Source organism: Mytilus trossulus, chromosome 11 (assembly GCF_036588685.1).
Source record: "Mytilus trossulus isolate FHL-02 chromosome 11, PNRI_Mtr1.1.1.hap1, whole genome shotgun sequence".
NCBI lineage: Eukaryota > Metazoa > Mollusca > Bivalvia > Mytilida > Mytilidae > Mytilus > Mytilus trossulus.
The window spans coordinates 49,251,619-49,277,027 of record NC_086383.1 but is presented as its reverse complement, the minus strand read 5'-3'; the positions used below and the strand labels follow the sequence as shown (position 1 = coordinate 49,277,027).

Here is a 25,409-nt window from a genome sequence, read left to right as displayed (position 1 = left end):
TGACCCTCGTTGCTTACATAAGCCAAAAAGTAGCTACTATTGACCATCATCGCTTAAACAAAGTACATTATAGCTGTTATTGACCCTCGTCGCTTAAACAAACTACAATATAGCTTCCATTAGACCCCCATCGCTTGAACAAACTACAATATAGCCTTGACTGACCCTCATCGCTTAGACAAACTACAATCTAGCTTCCATTAGACCCCATCGCTTGAACAAACTACAATATAGCCTTGACTGACCCTCGGCGCATAAACAAACTACAATAAAGTTGTGACTGGACTGACCTTCGTCACTTAAACAAACCACAATATAGGTGTGTTTGACCCTCATCGCTTAAACAAACTACAATATAGATGTGATTGACCCTCATCGCTTCAACAAACTACAATATAGCTCTGGTTGACCCTAATCCCTTTAACAAACTACAATATAGCTGTGATTGACCCTTGTCGCTTAAACAAACTACAATATAGCTTTGAATGACTCTCGTCGCTTAAACAAGCTACCAAGTAGCTATGATTGACCATTGTCGCTTTAAAAAACAACTACGAAGTAGCTATGATTGACCCTTGTCGCTTAAACAAAGTATAATATAGCTGTGATTGATTCTCATTGCTTAAACAAACTTAACCGTAGCTTCCATTGACCTTCATCGCTTAAACAAACTACAATATAGTTGTGATTGACCCCAATTGTTTAAATAAACTACAACAAAGTTGTGATTGACCCTCGTCGCTCAAAAAAGTTGGGTTTCCCGTTTGTATGGTTTTACACTAGTAATTTTGGGGCCCTTTATAGCTTGTTGTTCGGTGTGAGCCAAGGCTCTGTGTTGAAGGCCGTACTTTAACCTATAATGGTTTAATTTTTAAATTGTTATTTGGATGGAGAGTTGTCTCATTGGCACTCACACCACATCTTCCTATATCTATACACTAAACATTGGTCTAACAAACTAAAAAGTAGCTGTGAATCCGTCGTTGCTCACACACACTACAGTATAGCTGTGATTTACCCTCATTGCTTAAACAATCAATAAATAGCTTTGATTAACCCTCATCACTTAAACAAACTTAACCGCAGCTTCCATTGACCCTCATCGCTTAAACAAACTACAATATAGTTGTGATTGGCCCCAATTGTTTAAATAAACTACAACAAAGTTGTGATTGACCCTCGTCGCTTAAACAAACTTTAATATAGCTATGATTGACCTTCATTAATTAAGTTGCGTGTTTAAATGCTATAATACCCTTCTTCAATCATTTCAAACCGGAATCAATTTTCAAAATATTTTTCTTACACATTTACAAACTCATTAGGTCCAGGAAATTGTCATTGATTGTTGTCGATATCGTGTAATATACATCATATCAGTTTCACTAGATGGTATTGTGATGTTTAAAGCAGCACTGAAATCGATGAGCCTTTTCATTTCCCGTTTTATCGCCCAGAAACACATGAGGGTTCTGTATATCAAAGCAATCAATTTTCTTCTTTAGTGGTTTATCAATGAAGTCGGTCGATTTTATTTCTTGTTCAAGTTAGTATTTTCATAGGAAAATCAATTAGAATTGTAAAAGATTCTATTTGCCACGGTTGTTGCTATGAAAGGGCATAATTAAGCATAAATTCAATCTTGTTTCCTTTCTATTTTAATTGCATGCATATATGTTGTGTGGTTTTTTTTTCATTTTCACAATGCAAGTAATTATCTTTTATGCCAGAAAATGTAAAACTGTAAAGTAATTAATGTCCTTATCAAGCAAGGAATTTACGAAAACATTATATAATTGTTAAATGTGATAACATGCTAAAGTAAATTATTCCTCGGATCTTCCATTTCTCTGCAGCCACAATGACATCAGTTACTGCCATATTGATTGATTGTTGCTGGCTAAACGTTCAGTGGCAAATATTTCATACATTCCAGGACGAAAAACTAAAATGCACGAAATTGGCGCATGAAAGATTTATCTGATACATTTTTGGCAATTTTAGAAAGGGGGAAAGTTGTTTTTACGAAGTTAATCAACTAAAAAATTCGACTGCGACGTTTGTTCCTTATTAAGTCCTACTTGACAGTCAACAGCATTTGTCTATAGATATAAGGAGATGTGGTATGAGTGCAAATGAGACAGTTCTCCCTCCAAGTCACAACTCATAAAAGTAAACTTTTATAGTTCAGATTAATTCGTGTGGGTCATTTTTGTTCCTTTCTCATAAATTTTGCAAATTGTTATAGTTATATTTAGAGCAATATTTAATTAATTTAAGAATGGCGACATGATACTGCTATGCAATCACAATACCCCACAATGACAGTTTCCTAAGCAACAAAACAACTACAGTGCACATACGTTTAGAACATACTTATTCTTCCTATGTCAATGTTGTCAAAACAATTAAGTTTGACATTTTAAAGTGAAAACCAAACAATTCTTATTTAAATTTTCTTTAAATCTACGATAGGTAAATCTTTTAATATAAACATTCTTTCTTTAAACATTTTAATGATTTCACCGAGGGAGATGAGGTTAAAGATATAAATTTTGTATAATGTTTCTTGCTTTGAACAATGGAGATCTGTCGAAATCCGCTTGGTAAAATAAGTACTACTTTGTTATTTAGAGGGCTTGAACCCATTTTATACAGTATATATTTATAGCAGATATGAACTCTGGTATATTAAATATCACTTTTCAGCTTATTCTATAATGGTACGTTTTACAGCAGTTAAAACGCTCTATTAATTGTTAAATATATTGCGGAAAACACTGAAAGTATTGTTAAATACAATTTGAGCATTTACAAAAGAAAACATTCACCTGGTGTAAAATGCAAAACACAAGTTCATACATTCGTTCAAAAGTTTAGCAGAATTTAATAACATTTCTGATGGATATGGAGTTACTTTCTGAAGAATTATCAATGAACTCGCGAAAGGCCGTAGAAAACTTGGCATAGACTAGTACTGCCATGCAATTAGATTCACACCGTGCACATCTTTCATTCATAATAATTATAACAAAAGTTAGTGTACCAAAAACCTTGCAATATCTTGTTTCCCAATCCACTATATGTTTAAATTACAAACCATGCCTTCTCATTTTTATAGGTAACACTATACACTTCAGAGCTACATGTACGTGTACCCGTTTGAAATCCCTCTTATTCTAATCTAAAGTTGAACTTGAAAACATTTGCGCTATTCCAACTTACAATGTAACTGCGGAGACCTTCCGTGTTTCAGCGACTGTGCATCCTTATATTTGTCCCAAAAAAAAGCCCCAATCCCTATAGTTTTTAGACGATGCAGAGAATAAAAATACTAACACGAAAACATTAATTATCCTGTCAATTTTTCATACGATAGGTCCAATATTTAATTTTAAGTTTGATTATTTTTAAAGGAGGACATCTCTATTATCGCTTGTTGTCATGAAAGACACGAAAACAGACCAATTTAATTTTAAAAACGACAGCATAAGATAATGTCACACTCGAGTACTGTATCATGTGTGGGGAGCTACAATGTCAGAAATAGGAATTTCATTTTCCTACAATCCATATATTTTTGTAATTAAAACATTAAACTCATTATTTTAGCATGCATTTTTTGGTATCTATAGACAGTAAACCAGAAACGGGGTAATATTCTAATAATCATTTAAAGAAACACGGTAACCAATTTATCATCATTCTGTATGTCATTTTAAGTAGGCCGTCAAATCATTAACAGAATGTTACATACATGTAGTATATTATAGTGGAATGTAATTGTCAAATGGTAACGTTATGTGACGTAAGACGATCAACAAGCAATCAGTGAAGTTGTTAAAAAAGTTATATTCGTTCGTTTAGCAGAATTAGGAAATTGAAAGTGTCCAATAAGTTTTCATAAAAAAAGGCGAATTTCGTGTAGCATCATAAAGAAACGTGAAACTATATGTACATACATGTACTAGTAAATATCAATAGAATAAGAATACTATTATTTATTGTGTCAATTAATGGCCCTTGCCAAGCAGCATGGTATTTATACCCAAACATACATCATACTATTATTTCATAAAACTTTATCAACAAAATCATATAAATGACATATATATAACAAAGTGACAAAACCTTCTGTAAACGAGCAAAAATCTTTGAATGAATTTAAATGACTCTGTTATAATATCCTATGGCGATGTACATGTGTAATCTATAAAAACTTCGTATTTAGTATCTTTCTATACAAGATAAATTAAAGGACTTGATAGCATGTCGAGGGGTCTTGATACAGATTTGACATGAACAAATAAAATGTATAAGATACCGATAGTGTAACATTTTATACGTGGTGCATACTATTGACCTATAGCTTGTATAGTTATGATCCTAAATATGCTGCGTAAGAATTTACCATTGAAAGTTCCTTTTCGAATTGAAGGCTTTTTCTCATGATAAGACTGAAAGAGTATCTATCCTCTTCGGAAAACATACTATTTAAAATCCTTTTGACTGAGGACTCTTTATCACGATAAGACTTTCTATCTGATACTGAATCAAGCCTTGTTCAATCATTGACGTTCGTCACAAAGTTAGCCCTTTCCGTTTACCATGTAAACATGTAAACAAAAAATGCGAAAAGAACCACACTGACATGGTTTTCTTGGATATATTTTTATTTGACTTGTCACCCTGAGTATGTAAGAAATTAACATGTTGCTGTTTTTAACTCAACCAAGTGTATGCTGAGTTGAATACTAGTATCATTTTGTTGAAAAACAAACACTGTAGCATTTGATGCTGTGAAATATTTTTCTACATCTAAATTACTGGATAAGTTATTCTATGATTATTGGAATTTGTCATTTAATAACTAAAATCCAGATCATTGAATGCAAACGGCTTATATTTCAGTCAAATACGTCCATAGATTAAATAAGAAAACACATATAAAAGCATTGAAGACTTCAGAAGAACTTCAAACCATCAAAGTCTTTCATTCTAAAAGACTAATGGATTTGAACGACTTTTTATTCTTTTGGCCATGTGTTTCTATTGTTTGTTTTCAAACACAAATGATAGTTTTCCCCTCAGCGTTCAGGAAACAAAACATATATGTTAACTTTTACTGAACCATATGTTCAGAACTGTTTCAAACGATTTGCGTGGCTTCATCGTTACTGAGTATTCAAGTATCTATTTATTATATATGCTATGTATTGTAAACCTTTGTTGTAAATCCCTTTAAATTGTTTAACACATTTGTATTACTTTTACTATATGATAATTTTGTGCTTTTCACAAAAGAAAATGTCGTTTAATGTTTAAAGTAAATGTATCAATCACAATTCAATGACTTTGAATAAATGAAACATCAAGTATAGAAAATTGTTTACATACATTTTAGTTACGCCATATATATGTTTAAAAATAAAGTTAACCCATGTGAAGAATGGTTAACACGAGAGGTTAAGCAGAGTGCCAGACAGTATCTGTATGTTTGTTGAAAGTATCTGTATGTTTGTTGAAAGTATCTAGATATAGGAAGATGTGGTGTGAGTGCCAATGAGACAACTCTCCATCCAAATAACAATTTAAAAATTAAACCATTATAGGTTAAAGTACGGCCTTCAACACGGAGCCTTGGCTCAAACCGAACAACAAGCTATAAAGGGCCCCAAAATTACTAGTGTAAAACCATTCAAAAGAGGAAACTGTATGTTTATTGAAAGTATTTAGATGTGTGTTGAAAGTATCTAGATGCTTTAAACAAGTATCTATATGGAAAAACCAAGTAGATGAAACCATCGCTATTTTGACATGAACAGCGTCTCATACAAAGGTTCACGTTTGATACATGCACATTGTGTATTAATGCCGATTGATGATTTCTAGTCTTAGATTTCAATCAAATATGCACTGGATATAAATGGTTGCCAACTGCTTTGGGCTATGGGCTTGTATTGTTTATCTTGAAACTTCGTCAATTTATTGTCGCAATATTTCCTATATATTTTCTTTGTATTACAACGTATAATTCATGTGAAATCTATTATGAAACACATGTTTACTGTTTCGGAATTGACATGGTTTCAGTATATGGAACTTTGTCCCTTTTTTGTTTTTGATTTAGTTTATTTTTAAATTGAAATTCAATATATAATAGAGGTTATACTTGAGATTAAAGTCAGAGAGGATACTGCTGTTGTTTTATCAAAATATTAAGCTATATTTTTAAGATAAATCGACTATCCTGCTTTTTTTGTTTTAAAAGCCCAACTCGATTGGTTATTTAACCTGAATAAACACTTTTACATGTATGCAGCAAAACAATTTGAAAGCAAATGTTATTGGTATAATTTATAAAAATGCTTCTTCGTTTTTCAGACCGACGTAAAAGTTCCGAGTAGCGAAGAAACTGGTGGGGAAGTAAAAACCGATGCCGGTGAATCAAAAGGGCGGGGACATGAGGACGACAGCGACACAGGTGAGTAACTCTGGTCCATTCGGAAACATTCTGCTAAAAATAGGCGAAAAAGACGTTGAAAAGAAAATGAAAAAGGCCACTTACACTAATAGATTCTTTTCGTATAGCTTGTTGTCGAAAACTTTCAATTAAAATGGGTTTTTTTAAGGAATGAAGTTTTTTACGCCGTAATTTTAATGTCTTGACGTTATTTCCTGTTTCATAATACGTATAAACTCTTTTGAACAAACCATGTAAAATTTAAAATGAAAGAAGTTTTCTAAATTGAAAGGTCGCACTTTTAAATTAAACATGTAATGTACATTTTATTTGATTTAAACTTTCTTTTAAACCTTCTTATCGATTCTGAATTGGAGTCCAGTCAATCGAGACTAGATCTATACAGGCCAAACAAAAGAAAACGTCCAAAATGACATATTTGTTTCATGTAAATTATTTATTTTTCGAAATGTAAACCCAAATTTGTAAGGGAAGACATTATTTAAGAGTATAATCACGCACTCTGATCACGACAGACGGTGTTATCTTTAAAATGAGAAAGCAATTATTCTAATAGATTTTCATAAACATTGAAATTACATCAGTAAAATATCATTTTTTTCATATAAATATGTATTTAGAAATATGTTATCATGCATATGACATAACGGATACACTATGCTTCTTAGATTACCTGTCGGACTCAAAGGGCAATTTTAAGCTTTTTTGTCATCATTTAGCGTCTGTCACCTGTGAACTTTTACAGAAAAAACTCCCCACTGCAACAACTAGGTAAAATTGGAACTAATTTGGCCCCTATCATCCTTTTTGTATCTCGCTTAGAACATTTATTCAGTGATAATTTCTCTAAAACAATATGACCACATAGCTGAAAATAGAACACTTTTTTTAGAGTTATGTTCCTTGATTTTTCTAAAGAGTTTTGTCCATAAACTAATATTTATCACCTTTACATAATGTTTATGAATACCAGAGGAATTAATCAATTGTGAAATATAAAATTGTACACGAGACTGATTGAATAAACTCACATTCTAAACACATAACAATTCTGCACAATATATATCAATAGGCAAATGACCAATCACAGAACCATATAACAGTTATGTAGATATATAAACTATTATAGATAAAATGTACAGGTGTGTGCTATTTAGAGCGATAGAAGCATGCTGCTATTTTGGCTGATTTTATTAGTAAACGCAAAAAGCGGTATCTAGGTTTTTTTTGCTATTTTCCATATTGCAATGAAGTTATTTATGTTAATGTGAAGTTGTATGCTGAAACGAAATCGTAACACCTTATTACATAGATACAATTAAGCATTCGATCAAATTTGAGAACGCATCAGGAATATTATCCTTTCAATTCACTGAACATTAATCACAAACTTACTGAATTTTTGCGTAAGTATATATTGAAATCAAATGTCTATAAGTACGTTGAAATCAAATGCTTAAGACCTCTTTAGTGATGTCGTATTACAAAGCTACGTCATTGTGTGTTTGGATGGATATATTTCCAAATTTATATGATTATGCCTTCGAATTTTTATGAAATACAATATTTAATGAACATTTATTAGTGAAAATTTATAAAACGTCGTCTTCGTTTCTTTGTTGACTTTTAAGTTAAACTTTTTCCAACCAAAACCAAAAAAAACCACCAAGAGTCAGCTTATGTTCCATTTAAAAATGAAAATGTGAGTTAACCACAGAATAAAAAAGCAACTAGTAGTTGACCATGAATAAAAGCGATGTGTTTTTCACAGCAAACAAGTTTTACATAGTACATTGTAAAACTAAAGCATAACCCTGGGTTTCCCGAAATCAGGTAAATAAAGAAAAAAATGTACGTATCTATTTATAAATAAATATGAATTCAGCTGGAGGGAACTCTAAGACCGAGAACGAAAATGAAATAAAACAAGCCACTGACACGAAAGACGAAAGAAATGACAATGAAGATAGTACAAAATCTCCTTCATATTCTGATGATACTGAAAAAAATGATAAGGTTGAGAGTGAAACCGTCGCTAATAATGCAGAAAGATCAGATAAAGAAATCGACGTCGAACAAGACAAAAAAGGTTCAGACAATGATCAAACTGTCATGGATAAAGACAATCGACGTCAACAAGACGAAACTAGTGGAGAAAAAAATAACGACGTCGAAAAACTTGAAGAAAATGATGCCGATGAACAGAAAACGGAAAATATGACATTGTCAAAATCTAAAAATGAAAATAGTACTACTGGAGACACTGGTTCAAAATCATTAGACGATTTTGCCGGCGATGCAAAACTCTCTACAAATGAAAACGAACATTCAAAAACAAATGAGAGTACCGTAATTAATGATGAAAGTAACAAGATGAATTCTGATGAAAAAACAAATCCCGAAGTTTTTGACGTGAATGAAGAAACACACAAGTCTTCAAAATCTGAAGATGTGAATGATACAAAAAGTCAAACGTCATCAGTTCAACAATTGGCAGCATCACCAGTAAAAGAAAACACGACAGTCGTCACGTCATCAGAATCGTCAGAAGTAAAGTCCGGTTCAAAAGAACACGATAAGGTGCAGCCTGAAGTCTTTCAGGAAGATAAGCAAGAAGTTGTTCATAATAAAGATAATCATTACGATTCTGATGACGATGATGAAATTAAAAATTTATCTCACAAAACTGACGATGAAAATGATAGTGAAAACGAAACAAAAGACATAATTCATGATGAAAATGATAAAAACGACGTTAAAAGCCATGATTTGATGACAACTAGCCAAAACGAGGACTCTAATAAAGAAAACGATAACATGTCATACGATAAGGAAAAGGAAGAACACAATAAAGATAACGATGGCGATCAAAACGCATCTGCTAGAAGTGAAACAGATCAACAACCTTCTGCAAGGAGTGAGAACCAAAAACATGTGGTTATCGCACCAGAAGTTCGTATAACTTCAGCTAAAGATCGAGAAAATTCAACAGTCAGTAATAAAGGAAAACAGTCAAAAAGTCCAAAACCACAGGAAAATAAATATAGAGGAACACCGAGTCCTAGACAACAGACATATAAACAGAAACAGGATGACAGAAAGTTTCGAAGACCAATCCACAGCGCTCCAGTTAAAGCGCAAAGTCCTATTTACAGACAAAAGTCGACAGATGGGCGCCGATGTTTCAGCAGAGGTGAATACGCCATTAGTACTTGCGCCTTGACACCTGCATGTTAACTCGTAGCTTCCTCAAATTACCGATTTAGCATGAACTACCATGGAATATCTTCTTCTTAAAGAGCATGTAGCTTGCATGAACAATTTTAAATTGCAGACGTACAGTAGTCGGCTTATAAAGTTGGAATAATCTTAACTATATATATAAAATGTTGTTCACTCCGTTATCATACCTTATATCAGCTTTTAGAATATTAACTTATTTATATATATATATTTTCAAAAGATTGCATATAATCTTCCAGATATCTTAAGCTTTTGCTTTTTTAACTTTATATATCCATATATACTTTGTGGGATGATAGTGGAACAAAAATAATTGAAATTTTGATCTGGTATATGTAGTTTATTATGGAAAAAAATCACACTCAAGATAATTGTTTAAAGATCTTTAAAGTTTTTATATTTAAGGGTTATTCATGAAACCTTTTTTTCTTAGTTTTCAATTGCTTTTATTTGCTTTTAATTTCTGCAATCTTCTCACACAATCTGGTCTGGTAAGACATTTATAAAACTACTCAATTTAAAGCATTATCTGTTTAGAGACTATGCTTGTCATGATTCAAACCGCTGAAAAACCACTGCATATATCAGACGCTTAACGATATCTACAGTGGGCGTTTGTGTCGATCTTAAAATCAAGTAGTTTTATGAATACAGGCATGAGGCACATTACATTTATACACTTCACTAACAACATCACAATATATATTTACTAACTTATACAGAAAATTAAGAGAAACTTTGAATTATGTTGCTATGTGTCTAGTGTCACCTTTGTCTCGAATATAGGAAAAATTTACATTCGAATCACAATTTTATAAAAGACTATCCTAGGATATATTTCTTTTCAATAAAAAGCAAAGTTTAATATCTCATTTAAAAAAAAACAGGAAGGAAAAAAGATAATCAACAGAAGAAACCAGAGGAAAGCGCAGAAGGTAGGGGTGCATGCGTTATAACATGCGCAGTACGTGATGTTGCTTTAATCTCTAACTGTTTGATAGTTTTCTGTATTGTAGTCTTTAAACCCAATGTATTTTGATTGAACTCCCAGCAATAGTAAATCATAATAATTACATACAATTGCACGACAATAAGCAAACAAAAGCTACTAACAACACTTTCATATACCAAAACTAAGATAGATACGACTCTTCTGAAAACTTTTAATAACTTTTCTGAAAAGGTGATCAGTGACGATAAACTGGATTGAGTATAACATGCAAGTTTCTCAAATTATTAAGAATACAATGCACTACTTAAATATAATGAAATAAAATTTAGCCTAACCCAACACCACGCTTTCTTGTACATATTTAGTTCATCTATTTCATACTTAATTTCAATGTATCATAAATACATGTAGTCTTAGTTTTGAAAATGTCGTAATTATACGTTGTCGAAGAGTTTTAGTGTAGTATGCATGTTTTGATGTTAATTTATTATTTTTAAGAAATTTTATTTATTTGTTAACAAAAATAGAAACCTGCATCAATTGTGTTTAAACATATTCGGCATTTTAATTACACCTGGTTTATTTTCTTTTCTTTTACACCTCTTTAAGTTTAACCTTTATATTAGCGATACAGTCCACAACAAACAGTAACGCATGGTTTGACAAATATTCTTATAAACAAGAAAAGTAAAATTACAAGTTGTCTAAAGCAGTCATAATGTCACGTCAACTTTTTCAGACACATCGTTTACTTAGTTTTAGCCATTTGCCCTTGCACCAGAGATCTCATCCAATTCGTCACGGTTGCCCAGGCATTTGTTATTTATGTAGCATTTAGTGTATTGTTGTCGTCTTCTGTTAGTTGCCATGGCATTATCGTTTACCGCAATTTCTGAGGTTAAAATGTTCCTGTGGTATCCTCCATTTTTGTTAAGTAGCATACTCTAGAAATTAATAAATCAAGTTGCATATACATTCAAAATTGCCATTATTGATTAACTGAAGAAGGAAAAAAATATGACTTTGTCGTCAAATTTAATTTAACAATGCCTGAGAGTATTTCTGTAAAGCAGCAACTATTATGGTCTGTTACGGCCTTTTTAATTTTGGTTATTCAAAATGTGATTACCACACGTATGATGCACCCTGACATATGATCATACATTTAAATTGTTACTGAGTCCATTCCATTGACTAATATTTTATTCTAGCAGAACTTTGACTTTGGGTTTTGTTCAGCAAATGTGAACTATCTTAGATAGGTACACTGTGTTCCGTCTGTCTTACTTGTTTTTTGTTAATTTTTTGTCGTTAACCAGGCGGTGATTTGAATACATTTTCCTGTTTGTCTACTGATTATTCGGTATTGTTTTTGTCTATTGATGACCAATCTAGGGGTAAACGCTGACATATTAGTTCTTAAATCCAAACCATTTGTACTTTGTTGGATAATTGTTTGAATCAGATAACATCTCCATACCTTATCTCTTTGCAGTTGAAAATTTTTGATCTCAATAAAATCGTAGAAAACACATTATCTCTTTATTCAAAAAGTTTTTATCACACGTTTATATTATACACTTATGTTCACTCGTTAATCATTTTGTTAATCCAACACGATTATCATAAAATCTCTCGTTTCACTTTTGATTTTAAATAAAATTTTAGTAAAATGTATGATACTTATTGAAAAGATAAATTCATGGTTCAAGGAGTATCGTATTTTGGTGTATGATTCGTGATAGTTAATAGAAAATTGGAAACAGGGATTTGTTTAGTTTAGATAGTTTTGTTTTTACATCAAGTTATTTGGGAAAATGCTTTCAGTTCCTACACTATTGTTTGCTTCGTTTTTCATTTTTTTTTAATATAAACGTTTGAAAATGAAATGTACTTTAACTTCACTGATCACGTCTCTTAATTCTTTCTTTTCTTGATAGGAGTGAATAACATTTTTAAGTTCATGCTTTGGAAAGGACCAGATCCAACTTTTTCAGATAATATATTCTTGAGATACATGCAGGTGTTTGACGCAATTGTGTTTTAAGATTAACTGTATGCCGAATATGTTTATTCACTGTGTGTAATCTTCTTTCATTGCTGTGTAATTAATTACGTAACTTCATTCCTTCTTGATCATCGCTTGCTTGTTGTTGATAAAATTTTGTCATTATATGCCATAAAATGCAAACTACTTTTATATATCTTCACGTATAGTGTTGTTGTGACACAGGTTTTTTGTGTTCACAAAGTTATACTAAAAGTAGACACAAAAATTCCATGTAATCTGCTGATTATCCCATGTTAAGCTTGCAATATATCAAATTCCTTTATGTATTAACTGAAAACCGAAATAATTATACTTCGACTATCAATGTATAATCTGCTATCGGTACTGTCTTACAGGTACGGTATGTATTACATGGCGCTTTCCTTGCAAAATTGTGTTCGGTAAACAATGATGGATTGCAACCCTTTGAGATGTTTCAGTATATGAATGCGACTAGTATCTTTAAATTTTGAAACTATAAACTGATATCATTGTTTGTGAGTTTGGAAACTCTGAAAACACAAAAAAAGATATCTCCATCACGCACAAGATGCATTTAAGAGCATTTACAATGAACGCATTCATTAAATATTAGGTTGAATACATTGGTGTTAACTTTATAAAAGTATAATAAGTAAAGAAAACAGACATTTTAGTAATCTCCTAAAAGTAAAAGTAAACACATGTATAAACAATACCTGAATTCAGAAGTTTTGACATTATTTCATTCTGATTTCCTGCTTTGATAAGTTGCTATTCATCTCGCCAGAAGGTAAAATAAATCTGAGTCTTTTGAAAGATAGATTCAGTTTGATTTGATAGTGTGTTTGTGCTCATATTGACCTTGTTTTATTCTAATGTTTGAACTAATCTTTTGACGAGAAGTCAATGAATTATATGATCGCAATGAGGATTATTGATCGTTATTGTCTACAAGCATCTAATTCTTTGCAAGTTTTTAATCCATATCTAATCTTCTGCTGATCACAAGTCATGCAGAGGAATATTGAAAAGAAAAGTGTTTTCAATAAAGTATATCTAAAGTAGACTTTCATCAGTTTTAGTCGAATACAATGTTTCTATATTGTTAGCTATATTAGGATGTAATCCACTAACCATGCATATGAAATGGATGAAAAACGTTTTAGATTTTTTTTGGTTTGTTAATAAAATTGACAAGTGACACGAATGTTACAGTGGTTTCCTTCGTTGATAAACCAAAAACATACACGGATTCCTCATTATGTAATTCAATAAATAATTACCTCTTTATTTGGTCGTTATTTTAGTATTAATTTCCGTATTAGTATATATTTTATATCCTAATGAACGACATGTCTTTAGAAAATAATATTCATGTTCAGATTAGATAAGAAAACACTCTTTGGTTTTGACGATTCTTGTATTAGCATCAATGCATGTCACTCAAGTTGAATAAAGTGCATACTTTTATACTCGTTTTCATTTCAAGGATATACAATAATCGTTATATTTTCTGTTTTAATGACCAAGTATTTGGTAATTTTTTTTCGTAGTAATTTACATCTTTTGATATAAGAGGAGAGATATTGCATCGGTTGATGTTAAAACAAGCACACACGAAGAAGTAAAATGAAGTGCTGTACGTTTTCCAATATGTTCTGACTTGTTCCTAACTTATGATAAATAATACGTTGCAGTTTCCTTTAATTTTATCAAATTATTATACTTATTTCCAAACTTAGAATTATCAGCTACATAATATATACTATTATTTTATGAGATATATATGGCAGGCTAATAAGTATTGTTGACTTTTCAGCCTCTCAATCGGGAAAACAGAAAAAAGAATATAAAACAGAAGAACTAAGAAGACTCCAAGAGGTTCTCAAAAAAGATAAATCTCATATACGAAAACCTAGACAGTAAGTATTGGTCAGATAGTATCATTTGTAATACTTGAATTAAAGTTTATGGTAAAAAAAATCCAATTTAATGGGTTGTATGTTAAAACAAATTAAATAGGTGATTTGTTAAATAAAAAAGGCATATTATTTACTCCAAACACTGTTATGGGCAACTACATCACTCCGAACTAAAGCTAGAAAGGGACTTTAAGTACACAGGCGTGCTAATTATGTTTCAAAGTTTAATGTATAGCCCGTAGGAAAGATTAGATTTGTTTTTAGCTGTAGCAATCGCTTTATTTCGGAAGAATTCTTTTCAATATTACAAATAGAATACCATTTTCAGGTATTGTATTTTCCAGATATATACGTGTATGGCATGTAGGGCTCGTATTTTAATTTATCTTTATGGTAATTTTATACCGAATGTCATTTTAAATTTTGACTTCACGTTTTCCTGACTTTTAAATACATGAGGCAATAAACATCTGGGCAGGAGCTGTTATTCGTTTTTTCCGCGTGGTCCTTTTTTCTTTAATCTGACGCGATTCCCATTGATTATACATCTATATGTGTTTTTACATTGACTTACAAAAGGTAAATAAAGTGTTACAAAAATACCGAACTCCAAGGTAAATTCAAAAAGAAGTTTATTTTTATCATGATTATAATTTTATAATTATTATGATTTCTCTGATAAAGATTGGTTTTTGTAGACGTGCTCACTTTCCATTTGTATGGACAAGCTTAGAACCATACTACAATACTTCTACAGCGGCATTCTTAATAGATTTGGTAAGTTAGTTATATAGAAAAAATATTTAGGGTTTAAATTTTATGTAAAAGTCTTGAGATTTATTTTAAGTGCTACATATATTCAAATTCAAATGGAAATGGAAACGAAATTGACGATAAAATGAATTTATTTTATTTGATAAAGTTTGATACATCGAAACATCTTAATATGAGTTTTTAAACAAATGAAAGATGTGTGACAGACAAATAAGTAAATGATTGTTAAAAGTGTAAAAACGAAATTTTATATCGAAAGTTTGCCATTCTAAAAATGGGCTTAGATATAGCAGTTTTTTTATCAACCAGACACAACCTTTAATCTGCTAAGATGAATACTATATACGTTTTGTTTGAATTGAGTTTAGATACTATTTTCTAAGTATATCATACAAAAACATGGAAACAGTAATGCTAAGAATAAGTGATCAAATTGTATATATCATTCATTTACTGTCATCTTACTCTCAGTCCAAATACATTACATATATACACGTTTATTCAGCTTTAATATGCTATGCATATTATAATCATCGCCATTCATTGACGATACCATGCTTTCTGTAATAAATTGGCTTTAATAATATAAATAAATTAAATAACATTTTGTTTGAGATAACATATGAAAATGTTTAAAATGTGCAAGTAAGAAAAAGAGAACATGTCTTCAAAATATGGATATTCAGTGCTTGTGACTAATGTGATTGTCTTTGTATTTAAACTAGTGTTAAGATAATTTCTTACATTCCAGAAGAAATAATTCTAACAGTTATCTTTATAATGTGTTTCAGATCACCTAAGATTAAACGTATATTTGTAACAAAATGCTTGTATGACCTCTTGTTGGTCACAGTACAAACACAAAAAGACACTAAAGACTTTTAAGAACGTTTGAACTTTTTAAAAACTTTTTAATATCAACTTTTATATTTATCACTTACCTTGAATTACTCATTAAATAGTCGGTTGATGATCAAGAATCAAAAACACCTGAACCTGTTGAAACACCCAGATCTCCGAGGACAAAAAAACGAAACAAAGTAGTAAGAAGCATCTATATACTATTGTATTGTTTATGTACACACTTAGGTGCTGCACACTGCTATGGTGTTTTTGCATTATTTGCACTAAGTGACAGTTTTATTTTTCTTAAAATGGAAATATTTATAAACAGGCAATTCAAATTAAGACAAAAGTAATTTTAAATACATAGGGAAAAAATTGAGGTTACTTAAACGAGCTTAAGCAATAATATTGATGATCCATCTACAAGCTACAGCAAATAATAAAACAAAGGAAGGCGATGATTAATCTTTTATTGGTTACGCAGTAAAAGTCCAAAGTACAGCGCATTGTTTTCGACTCAATTTATCTATAAAGTAACATATTTAGTTAAGTTAAAATCTATGACGTAAAGCGCATTGTCTGCTAGAGAAATTTCAAGAATCTTGCAACCATATACTAGAAAAAATAGTTATAATTCAAATTGCACAAAACTCAAACATTCTAGTGAGTTTGACAACATTAATGAAGTTAAATTTGAACTTATATCAATTAATCAAGATAATTTCATTTTGGGTTAAAAAAATCGACCTTCATATATTAATTATGTTAACAAACTCCATATTTAATTGAAAACAAAACGCTGTCCTAAATAACTGAAAAGGGAAAACTTTTTTCCGAAATTTTAGTCTTGATTTTAATCATACTTTCGCGTACTTTCATTGAAGTATACACCCTGCCTAATTAATGAGTTAAGAAACATATTATACATTGTAGCATTTTTTTCTCTAAGCAGTTTTATTGCACAGTTGTGTATTTTATTTGGTTTTCGTCAGATGCTTTTTTGTAGTGGTCGTTATTTAGAAACACATTTTGGTTTATTGAATATTGATATATATATTATACATGTGGTTATGTTTTCTTACTCTATACACATAGTTTACATAATTACATGTGCAAAATACTGTTATTAGCCTGGTATCTGTATGATCTGTACTGCGTATTTGTTCAAAGTACAGTTAACAATTCAACTAAAAAAAATATAATTTCAGACAAAAAATAATTGTGTTGTCACTCATATAATTTGATATTTTAGTCGTTTATATCAAGGATTTAGTTTTTAGAGTTTATTTCAAACCATTTTAATAAATGATAAATGAGGAAGTAATTAATTGATACCAAATTTAAAAATCGATTGTTGAAGTTTTGTTGTCGTTTGACAACATCCTATAATTAGTGTACAAACATTGAAATATCACATGATTCCTTTTTTAGAATCTAAAACTTTTTCTTATATATTGATATACGTTTATTATAATATCATTGTGATTTTGTTTGCCCTTTTCAACAAAATGTTAGTGAATGTCCTGGAAAAAATATTTGTCATACATTGTAAAAAATTTACAAATCGTCGCATGATAAAATTTCGAGCTATGTTTCAAGAACATAGTAATGGCAGTAAGTTTAAACGTGTCAACATGTTCTCAAAACGAACATATTATTGTTATATCTCTAGTGAGGGAGTGAACTAGAATATAAAAAAGTATGTTACATTTTAGAATGCGGATGAAAGGCAACAAGCACCAGTGATGAGATCAAGGACAATTAGCACTGTAAGAAAACAAAACTACATGCACGTGTGAAAATGTGTTGGGTTTCAGCTAGGGCTTACGCAGTTGCGTGCAGTCTATTTCTAAATTGTTGAATTTGTACAATTTCCAGTGTTATTTTAACAGATATGGCCAGAGTTAAACGATATTCTGTCAATACAGGTCAAGCTTCGCTAGAGAGGAGGTGGAACTATATCTTTTTAATACTAATATCTATTTCGCTTACAAAGGATAGAGTTTTGCTAGTGAGAAGCGGTTTCTGATTAGACATATGTTCGTTTAACTTTTGCCAGATATGTACCATTTCAATACAGTTTTAAATGTTTTAGAGCAAAGTTCTGATCAAATATTTGAAAACATAATCCCATTTTAAACTATTTCTTTTTTTATGAATTGAAACACTTTGTTCATGCTCTAACCTTACAATTTTAGTACATTATCACCATGATCACTACAAAATCCTTTTCAAGTAATAAAATTGACCTGTGAATTTAACTCATCTTTTAATTCCTTTTTGCACGTTTATTATTCTTAAGGCACATGTAATTGATGCACCTAATAGAACTAAATGTCTTTTTAACTTTTTCCTTCATATTACCATGAGATCATGGACATTACTGGAAAGAGAATATGACAAAGACGATAAAAGATCCAGACATTGAGTTTGTTTGTTTGTCTTGCAGGTTCACCCGAGTTAATTAGTTACTCTTCAACTTTGTACTAGTTTTGCTTTATAAATATTTTGATATGAGCGTCACTGATGAGTCTTATGTAGACGAAACGCGCGTCTGGTGTACTAAATTATAATCCTGGTAAATTTGATAACTATTTACTGTGGATTCTTTATTATTCTTGGGATACTAATTTTCTTTGATTGGTGAACCTCGGATTTATATGTTCAACAAAGTACACATTGTCTTATAGACTTTGACAAATCAACTAAAGCAAATATCCACGAATATATATATAAGTTTTTATCAATATTTTGAAATTGATATCGACAAACATTAATGAATCCACAACATAAGAAAACTTGAATGCTGTAAATAAGAAGAGTTGTCTGATGAATGAGGTAACCACGACAGCTAAAGTTAATCGCATATATTGTTTGTATTTGCTAGTTTACAATGTATATTTATATTCGTTTACCACAATGTATAAGATGATCAATTTATTACAGTTCATATTATTCTTTCACATGTTAAATGTGCCTGTCCAAAGTCTAGGGCTTTTAATTACCCGTTTTAATTGTTTTATTCATAAATCCGATTGTTGGTATTAATTTTTTAATTCTTTCACATATTTTATGTCATGCCCTTTTGTAGCTTACACTACTATACGACTTTGTCCTTGGACCGAACAGTAATCGTAATTTGTTTCCACAATCTTCTTCGTTTTCCTCTTGTGAATGGTTGTCTCATTTATACTGTAAATTCAAAAATCCTTGCATGCATATATTATTGCGATTTTATAATTTTAGACTAAAATATGATTTAAGTTTTTGCAAAATTGAGAAAATTCCTGTTTAATTCGGATAAAAACAATTAAAATGCGAGTGTAAATTATTGCGATTATGACTTTGCCGCATTTTTCGCAATAATTAAAACACTGCAATAATTTCTGATTTACAGAACTAAAACAGATCTATATTAACTGTTTTGTAATTGCAAGAAAAAGTTGTCAGCCTCATACAAAAAAATACATATTTGTAATATATTTGTTGAGTATTAACAATTAGATGTTGTATGTGACAAAATAATTTAAGATTTTATTTTCAGCCTGAAGAGTTCCGCCATAGCTATGTTAGTCGAAGTACCGCTGTAGGACTTTGTGATCCATGGGTAGATCTAGAGATGGATAACACAATTCTGCCAAAAATTGGTAGTGCTCAGCGAACGTCAACACGAGGAACAACACATAGTCCAGAGAGAACAAAAGAGTGAGTTTAAACAGAATTTCATGCTTATATGATTGAGCCTCCTCATTGGGTATTTTGATTATGTGAATACTTGACTATTTTTATTGTGATCATTTGATTACCAGACTGAATACTTTATGATATTTTGATTATCCAATAATCTAGGAGAGTATTTTTGATTATTTTATTATCTAGTTTAAAACAAATGATGATTATTGTGACTATGTGATAACTTGGACACCCCGATGAGGGGACTTATGATTTCGAGCTTATTGAAACAAAATTTTATAAAATAAACATCTGATTATGAATTTGCAGATTTTCTTCTTATAGAAAAAAAATCAAGAAAATAAAAAAGTTTGATTTTTAACTTTATTTTTCATATGCAGACAAAAGAAAGAAAAAGATGCCAAAGAGAAAGACAAGAAAGACAAGAAGGGAAGCACTCGACTGCCAAAATTTCCAGTTGTACCGTTCCATGCCGGAAAGGAAAACGCTACAATGAGATTTCCCTATCAAGATATTCCTAAATTTAGGTATTGACTTATCCATTTTAATAAACATGATTGATAAACGGAATGTGTCATTTTCACACCATTCAATGTTATAATATTGAACATTGATGTTAAACTAACAATAAGAATGAGGACGAGGGAAGTTTGTGATGACTATGATTATGATAAATAAACAGTTTTAATAGTAAATATTGGAAATACGATATTTTACAGTTTACATTTCATTGTTAACAGTTTGTAATGATACCACCGTAATATTTGGTTGGCAGCTCGCGCATACAGCTAGGTATGGTTAAAGTTGGCTTTGGTTTGTTAATACTTGGTTGTTGAAATTTGGAATTATTTTGGAACATTTCGTAATTGTTGTAGAATTAGCTGATAAATGGTTAATAGTTCACAAATGACATACATAATTCCATGATTTATAGTTTTAAAAAGCAATTTTGCGAACACACATAAGGTAATTGCCTTTTTTTAATAAATACGGGGTTAACAGTTCGCTAAGAAAATATGGTTATTAATCGTTAACAGTTCCAAGGAAAGATGTCACTATGTGGTATAACAATTCGGCGCCAAAAAGCACCAAGTAGTAAAACTGGTACCGTTAACGTTATTAATTGTATATCATTTAATGGACTATCAATTCCTTTCAGTGTGAAGCCATTCTTATGTTACTAAACCTTTGTCTTTTACTATATATTTTTTATTCGTTTTAGGGAGGAAATGAATCAGAGATTTAGTTTGAATGCTCCACAGAAGATCGACAAAGATTATAAGCGTACAAAGGATGATTTTTACAGAATGGATCTAGATAAAATAGAGGAAATTCATCCGATGAATCGACCGCACATGCGCAAAGCATACTTTGCATATCTTCAAAATACTCCTGGTTCACGAAAAGCAGTGTCTGAGTGTGTAAAGTCACTTGATGAGTCACAGAAACCTCAGCAACAGCCAACAGGATCAGCGCAGAAGGCTAGTTAAAGTGATATACATGATATAAGTGTTCTAATTTGTATGAAATAGTATTAATTGTACAATTCCATCCGTCCATTAATAAATCGTTAGGAAGTGTTGTTAACGAACTTGAGTAACGATTTTAATTGCTTTATTCTCATTTATATAAACAGATTTAATTTGAAAATATGTTATACTTCAATGCCTTGATGTTGTTTATATAGACATGATAGAGACAATTTACTTTTTTTTAAAGTAAGAGTTTTTTTCTTAACTAAAAGCATAATAGATATATTTAGACGTCTTTTGAAAAAAACGCGTCAGCATAATAGTTTTAAAAGCTCCACAATAAAAGCAATTCATGATTATAGATTGATTACATCACGTATTGTCAAAACTTTTCAAAAGATGCATGATGAGATACAAATTACTATAAAAGTATCTATGTTAGTACTGTAGTTATTAAATTTATTGATCGTTTAAATTTTGAGGAGAAAACATTTTTTGCCATAACTTTTTCTTTTATTGAATATTGGGTAAACTTTGAAAAGTCAGAAAACAATCGTTTTGGTTGCAGGGTAATATTCAGTTGACTAGACAGATATATATTTTGGATTTTTTTTAGATGAGATAGTCCGCTGTTTAGCTGTATAACTCTTTAAAATTATCAAAACTTTTGTGTCAACCATTTTCATGGTTGTATTTTGAGCTTCTATGAAACACATATTAATAGGATATTTTTCATACAATAAGATATACACTGTAATCCCCTAAAAAGGAATACATGAAATGTTCTCAAATATTTTACATACAATAGTGACAAACAACACTTCGAAATGTAATAAAAAAATATATTTTACGTATTATTTATTGTATAAATTGGAATGATAAGCTGTGATAATTGGAGTATTATGAAATGTTCATTGTTATCAATAAATTATGAAAAGTGTTCTTAATTCTGGTTTGAAATATTTATATTTGTAACATGCACATGATGAAATTAGCATGTTATAAATTGGGTTTGTTTGATTTGCTTTCATGAATTAAAGTCATTCAAAACTCTCAAACCTGTGCTATGGATTTGAAGACTACAAACGTGTGCTACTTGGATTTAAGACGGAATGAGCATCATTTTAGATTCTAATTAATCGTCGTGTGAATCTAATTGTAATATAATATTATAGGAAGATGTTGTATGATTGCCAATAAGACAACCTTCAACAAGAGACCAAAATGACACAGTAATTAACAACTTTATGTCATTGTACGACCTTAAAAAATTAGCAAAGACCATATAGTATAATCAGCTATAAAATGTCCTGACATGACAAATGGAAAACAAGGAAACGAACGGCCAAATTAATGTACCAAAACATTAACGAAAAACAAATATGTTTGACATCAAAAAACGACAACCACCACTGAATTAAGAGCTTCTGACTTGGAACAGACACTTACATACAGAACGTGGCTGGGTTAAACATTTTAGCGGTATCCAAACCCTTCACCTAACCTGGGACAGTGGTGTACAACATGAGAACAAACTATAAAAAAAATCAGTTGAACATGGCTTAACTCATCAAATGGATAAAAAATTACATCTTACAAAAAACAGAGTGGAACACATATGTCCACTTTAAAAAAAAGATAAGGAGATAAACATATAATTGAGATCCAAGAGCAATGGTATATTTCCCTAAACAACTATAATACGAGATTTCTTCACCCTTCTACTATTGATCAGTACAACACTGTTGTATCTCCGCATCCCCTTTGCACTGTAATGGTTCTAATTTGAAAAAAAAACATATAATGCTGTTTCTCCGCTATTTCTCTTGTAGTAGTTGTTATAATAATCTTAGTAGCTCTATGATTGAATAGTTTGTATGGGATGAGCTCAATCTATGAATAACTACTAGCAAATCTTACAGTTTAGCCGGTACTTCGGTACTGGCATGAAAATACGGATTTTTTGTGTTATTAAAATTTGCTGTTACAAAATATTAGTAATTATTATAAATTAAGGAATGTATCTCCCTCATGCAAAGCTCTGATTCCTTTCATGGATTTGGCTATACTTTTTGGACCTTTTGGATTATAGCTCTTCATCTTTTATATAAGCTTTGGATTTCAAATATTTTGGCCACGAGCACCACTGAAGAGACATGTGTTGTTGAAATGCGCATCTGGTGCAAGAAATTTGGTACCGTTAATTTTGTTACTACCACTGGGTCGATGCCTCTGCTGGTGGACTAATAGTCCCCGAGGGTACCACCAGCCCAGTAGCCAGTACTTCGGTACTGGCATGAAAATACGGATTTTTTTATGTTATTAAAATTTGATGTTACAAAATATTAGTAATTATTAAAAATTAAGGAATGTATCTCCCTCATGCAAAGCTCGGATTCCTTTCACGGATATGGCTACACTTTTTGGACCTTTTGGATTATAGCTCTTCATCTTTTATATAAGCTTCGGATTTCAAATATTTTGGCCACCAGCATCACTGAAGAGACATGTGTTGTCGAAATGTGCATCTGGTGCAAGAAAATTGGTACCGTTAATTTTATTACTACCACTGGGTCGATGCCTCTGCTGGTGGACTATTGGTACCCGAGGGTATTACCAGCCCAGTAGCCAGTACTTCGGTACTGGCATGAAAATACGGAATTTTTGTGTTATTAAAATTTGCTGTTACAAAATATTAGTAATTATTATAAATAAAGGAATGTATCTCCCTCATGCAAAGCTCCGATTCCTTTCACGGATTTGGCTATACTGTTTGGACCTTTTGGATTATAGCTCTTCATCTTTTATATAAGCTTTGGATTAGAAATATGTTGGCCACGAGCATTACTGAAGAGACATGTGTTGTCGAAATGCGCATCTGGTGCAAGAAAATTGGTACCATTAATTTTGTTACTACCACTGGGTCGATGCCTCTGCTGGTGGACTATAAGTCCCCGAGGGTATTACCAGCCAAGTAGCCAGTACTTCGGTACTGGCATGAAAATACGGATTTTTTTGTGTTATTAAAATTTGCTGTTACAAAATATTAGTAATTATTATAAATTAAGGAATGTATCTCCCTCATGCAAAGCTCTGATTTCTTTCACGGATTTGGCTATACTTTTTGGACCTTTTGGATTATAGCTCTTCATCTTTTATATAAGCTTTGGATTAGAAATATGTTGGCCACGAGCATTACTGAAGAGACATGTGTTGTCGAAATGCGCATCTGGTGCAAGAAAATTGGTACCGTTAATTTTATTAGAATTGGAATATGGATAAATTTTAAATCTATGTTCTATCTTCAATGGAAATTGAAGAATAGGTTTCTAAATCTACATTGTTTGTAGTAAAAAAGGGGTTTCCTTATTTATCTAAGTTACTTGTCTATCAAAACACCATCGAACCAAAAGATACTGTTCGTGTCGTGAATTTGATTCCTATATAACTTTTGAAGTCTCAGTAAGGCAACAGTACTATAAGTTAGTTCAAAATTCATGAATCGATTGAGATACAACAAATCCGGGGTTGCAAACTAAAATCGAGGGAAACACAAACTTTTAGAAATAAACAAATTGACAGCAGGACCACTGAAGTGCAAGAAAAATTATATGGGAATGATAATCAATTTTGTTAGAAGGACAGCACAACCACACACAAGAAATCTCATCACAGAAAAACGCAGAAACAAATAATATAATAGCCAACGCAACATACACACCGCAGAACAACTACAAAGACATACAGCACAGGACATCACCCACATTGACGCACAATTGTAACGAATGTGATATCTTAAAATTCATACAATTATCGTTTTTAAAGATGCACACAACAAAATATGGAGATACTTCATCTTGGTGTGTAGAAAATGATTTTCTGAAGGCTTCTATAAACATTGTTTATCATTTTGTAATAAGTTGCAAGAAATTTTCTAAAAAATCCAGGGGTCTGTTTCTGATATCCGGATTTATGTGAACAATATTTATTA

General features: G+C 31.2%; 1 protein-coding gene across 6 annotated transcripts in view; it reads left to right on the top strand.

Annotated features, from left to right (window-relative positions):
* LOC134691262 (glutamic acid-rich protein-like) overlaps positions 1-22,358 on the top strand; it is a 30,685-nt gene extending 8,327 nt beyond the window's left edge. For 3 of the 6 annotated variants that reach the window (XM_063551676.1, XM_063551675.1, XM_063551670.1), the window contains 9 exons: positions 6,385-6,484; positions 8,370-9,677; positions 14,531-14,633; positions 15,332-15,410; positions 16,370-16,450; positions 17,969-18,022; positions 19,798-19,958; positions 20,327-20,473; positions 21,169-22,358. In XM_063551676.1, coding sequence (XP_063407746.1) covers positions 6,385-6,484; positions 8,370-9,677; positions 14,531-14,633; positions 15,332-15,410; positions 16,370-16,450; positions 17,969-18,022; positions 19,798-19,958; positions 20,327-20,473; positions 21,169-21,436 — 2,301 coding nt within the window. In that variant the 3' untranslated portion in view covers positions 21,437-22,358. The remainder of the gene's footprint in view (positions 1-6,384; positions 6,485-8,369; positions 9,678-14,530; positions 14,634-15,331; positions 15,411-16,369; positions 16,451-17,968; positions 18,023-19,797; positions 19,959-20,326; positions 20,474-21,168) is intronic. The other 3 variants (XM_063551672.1, XM_063551671.1, XM_063551673.1) reach the window with 3 other exon arrangements.
* Positions 22,359-25,409: the final 3,051 nt, after the last annotated feature.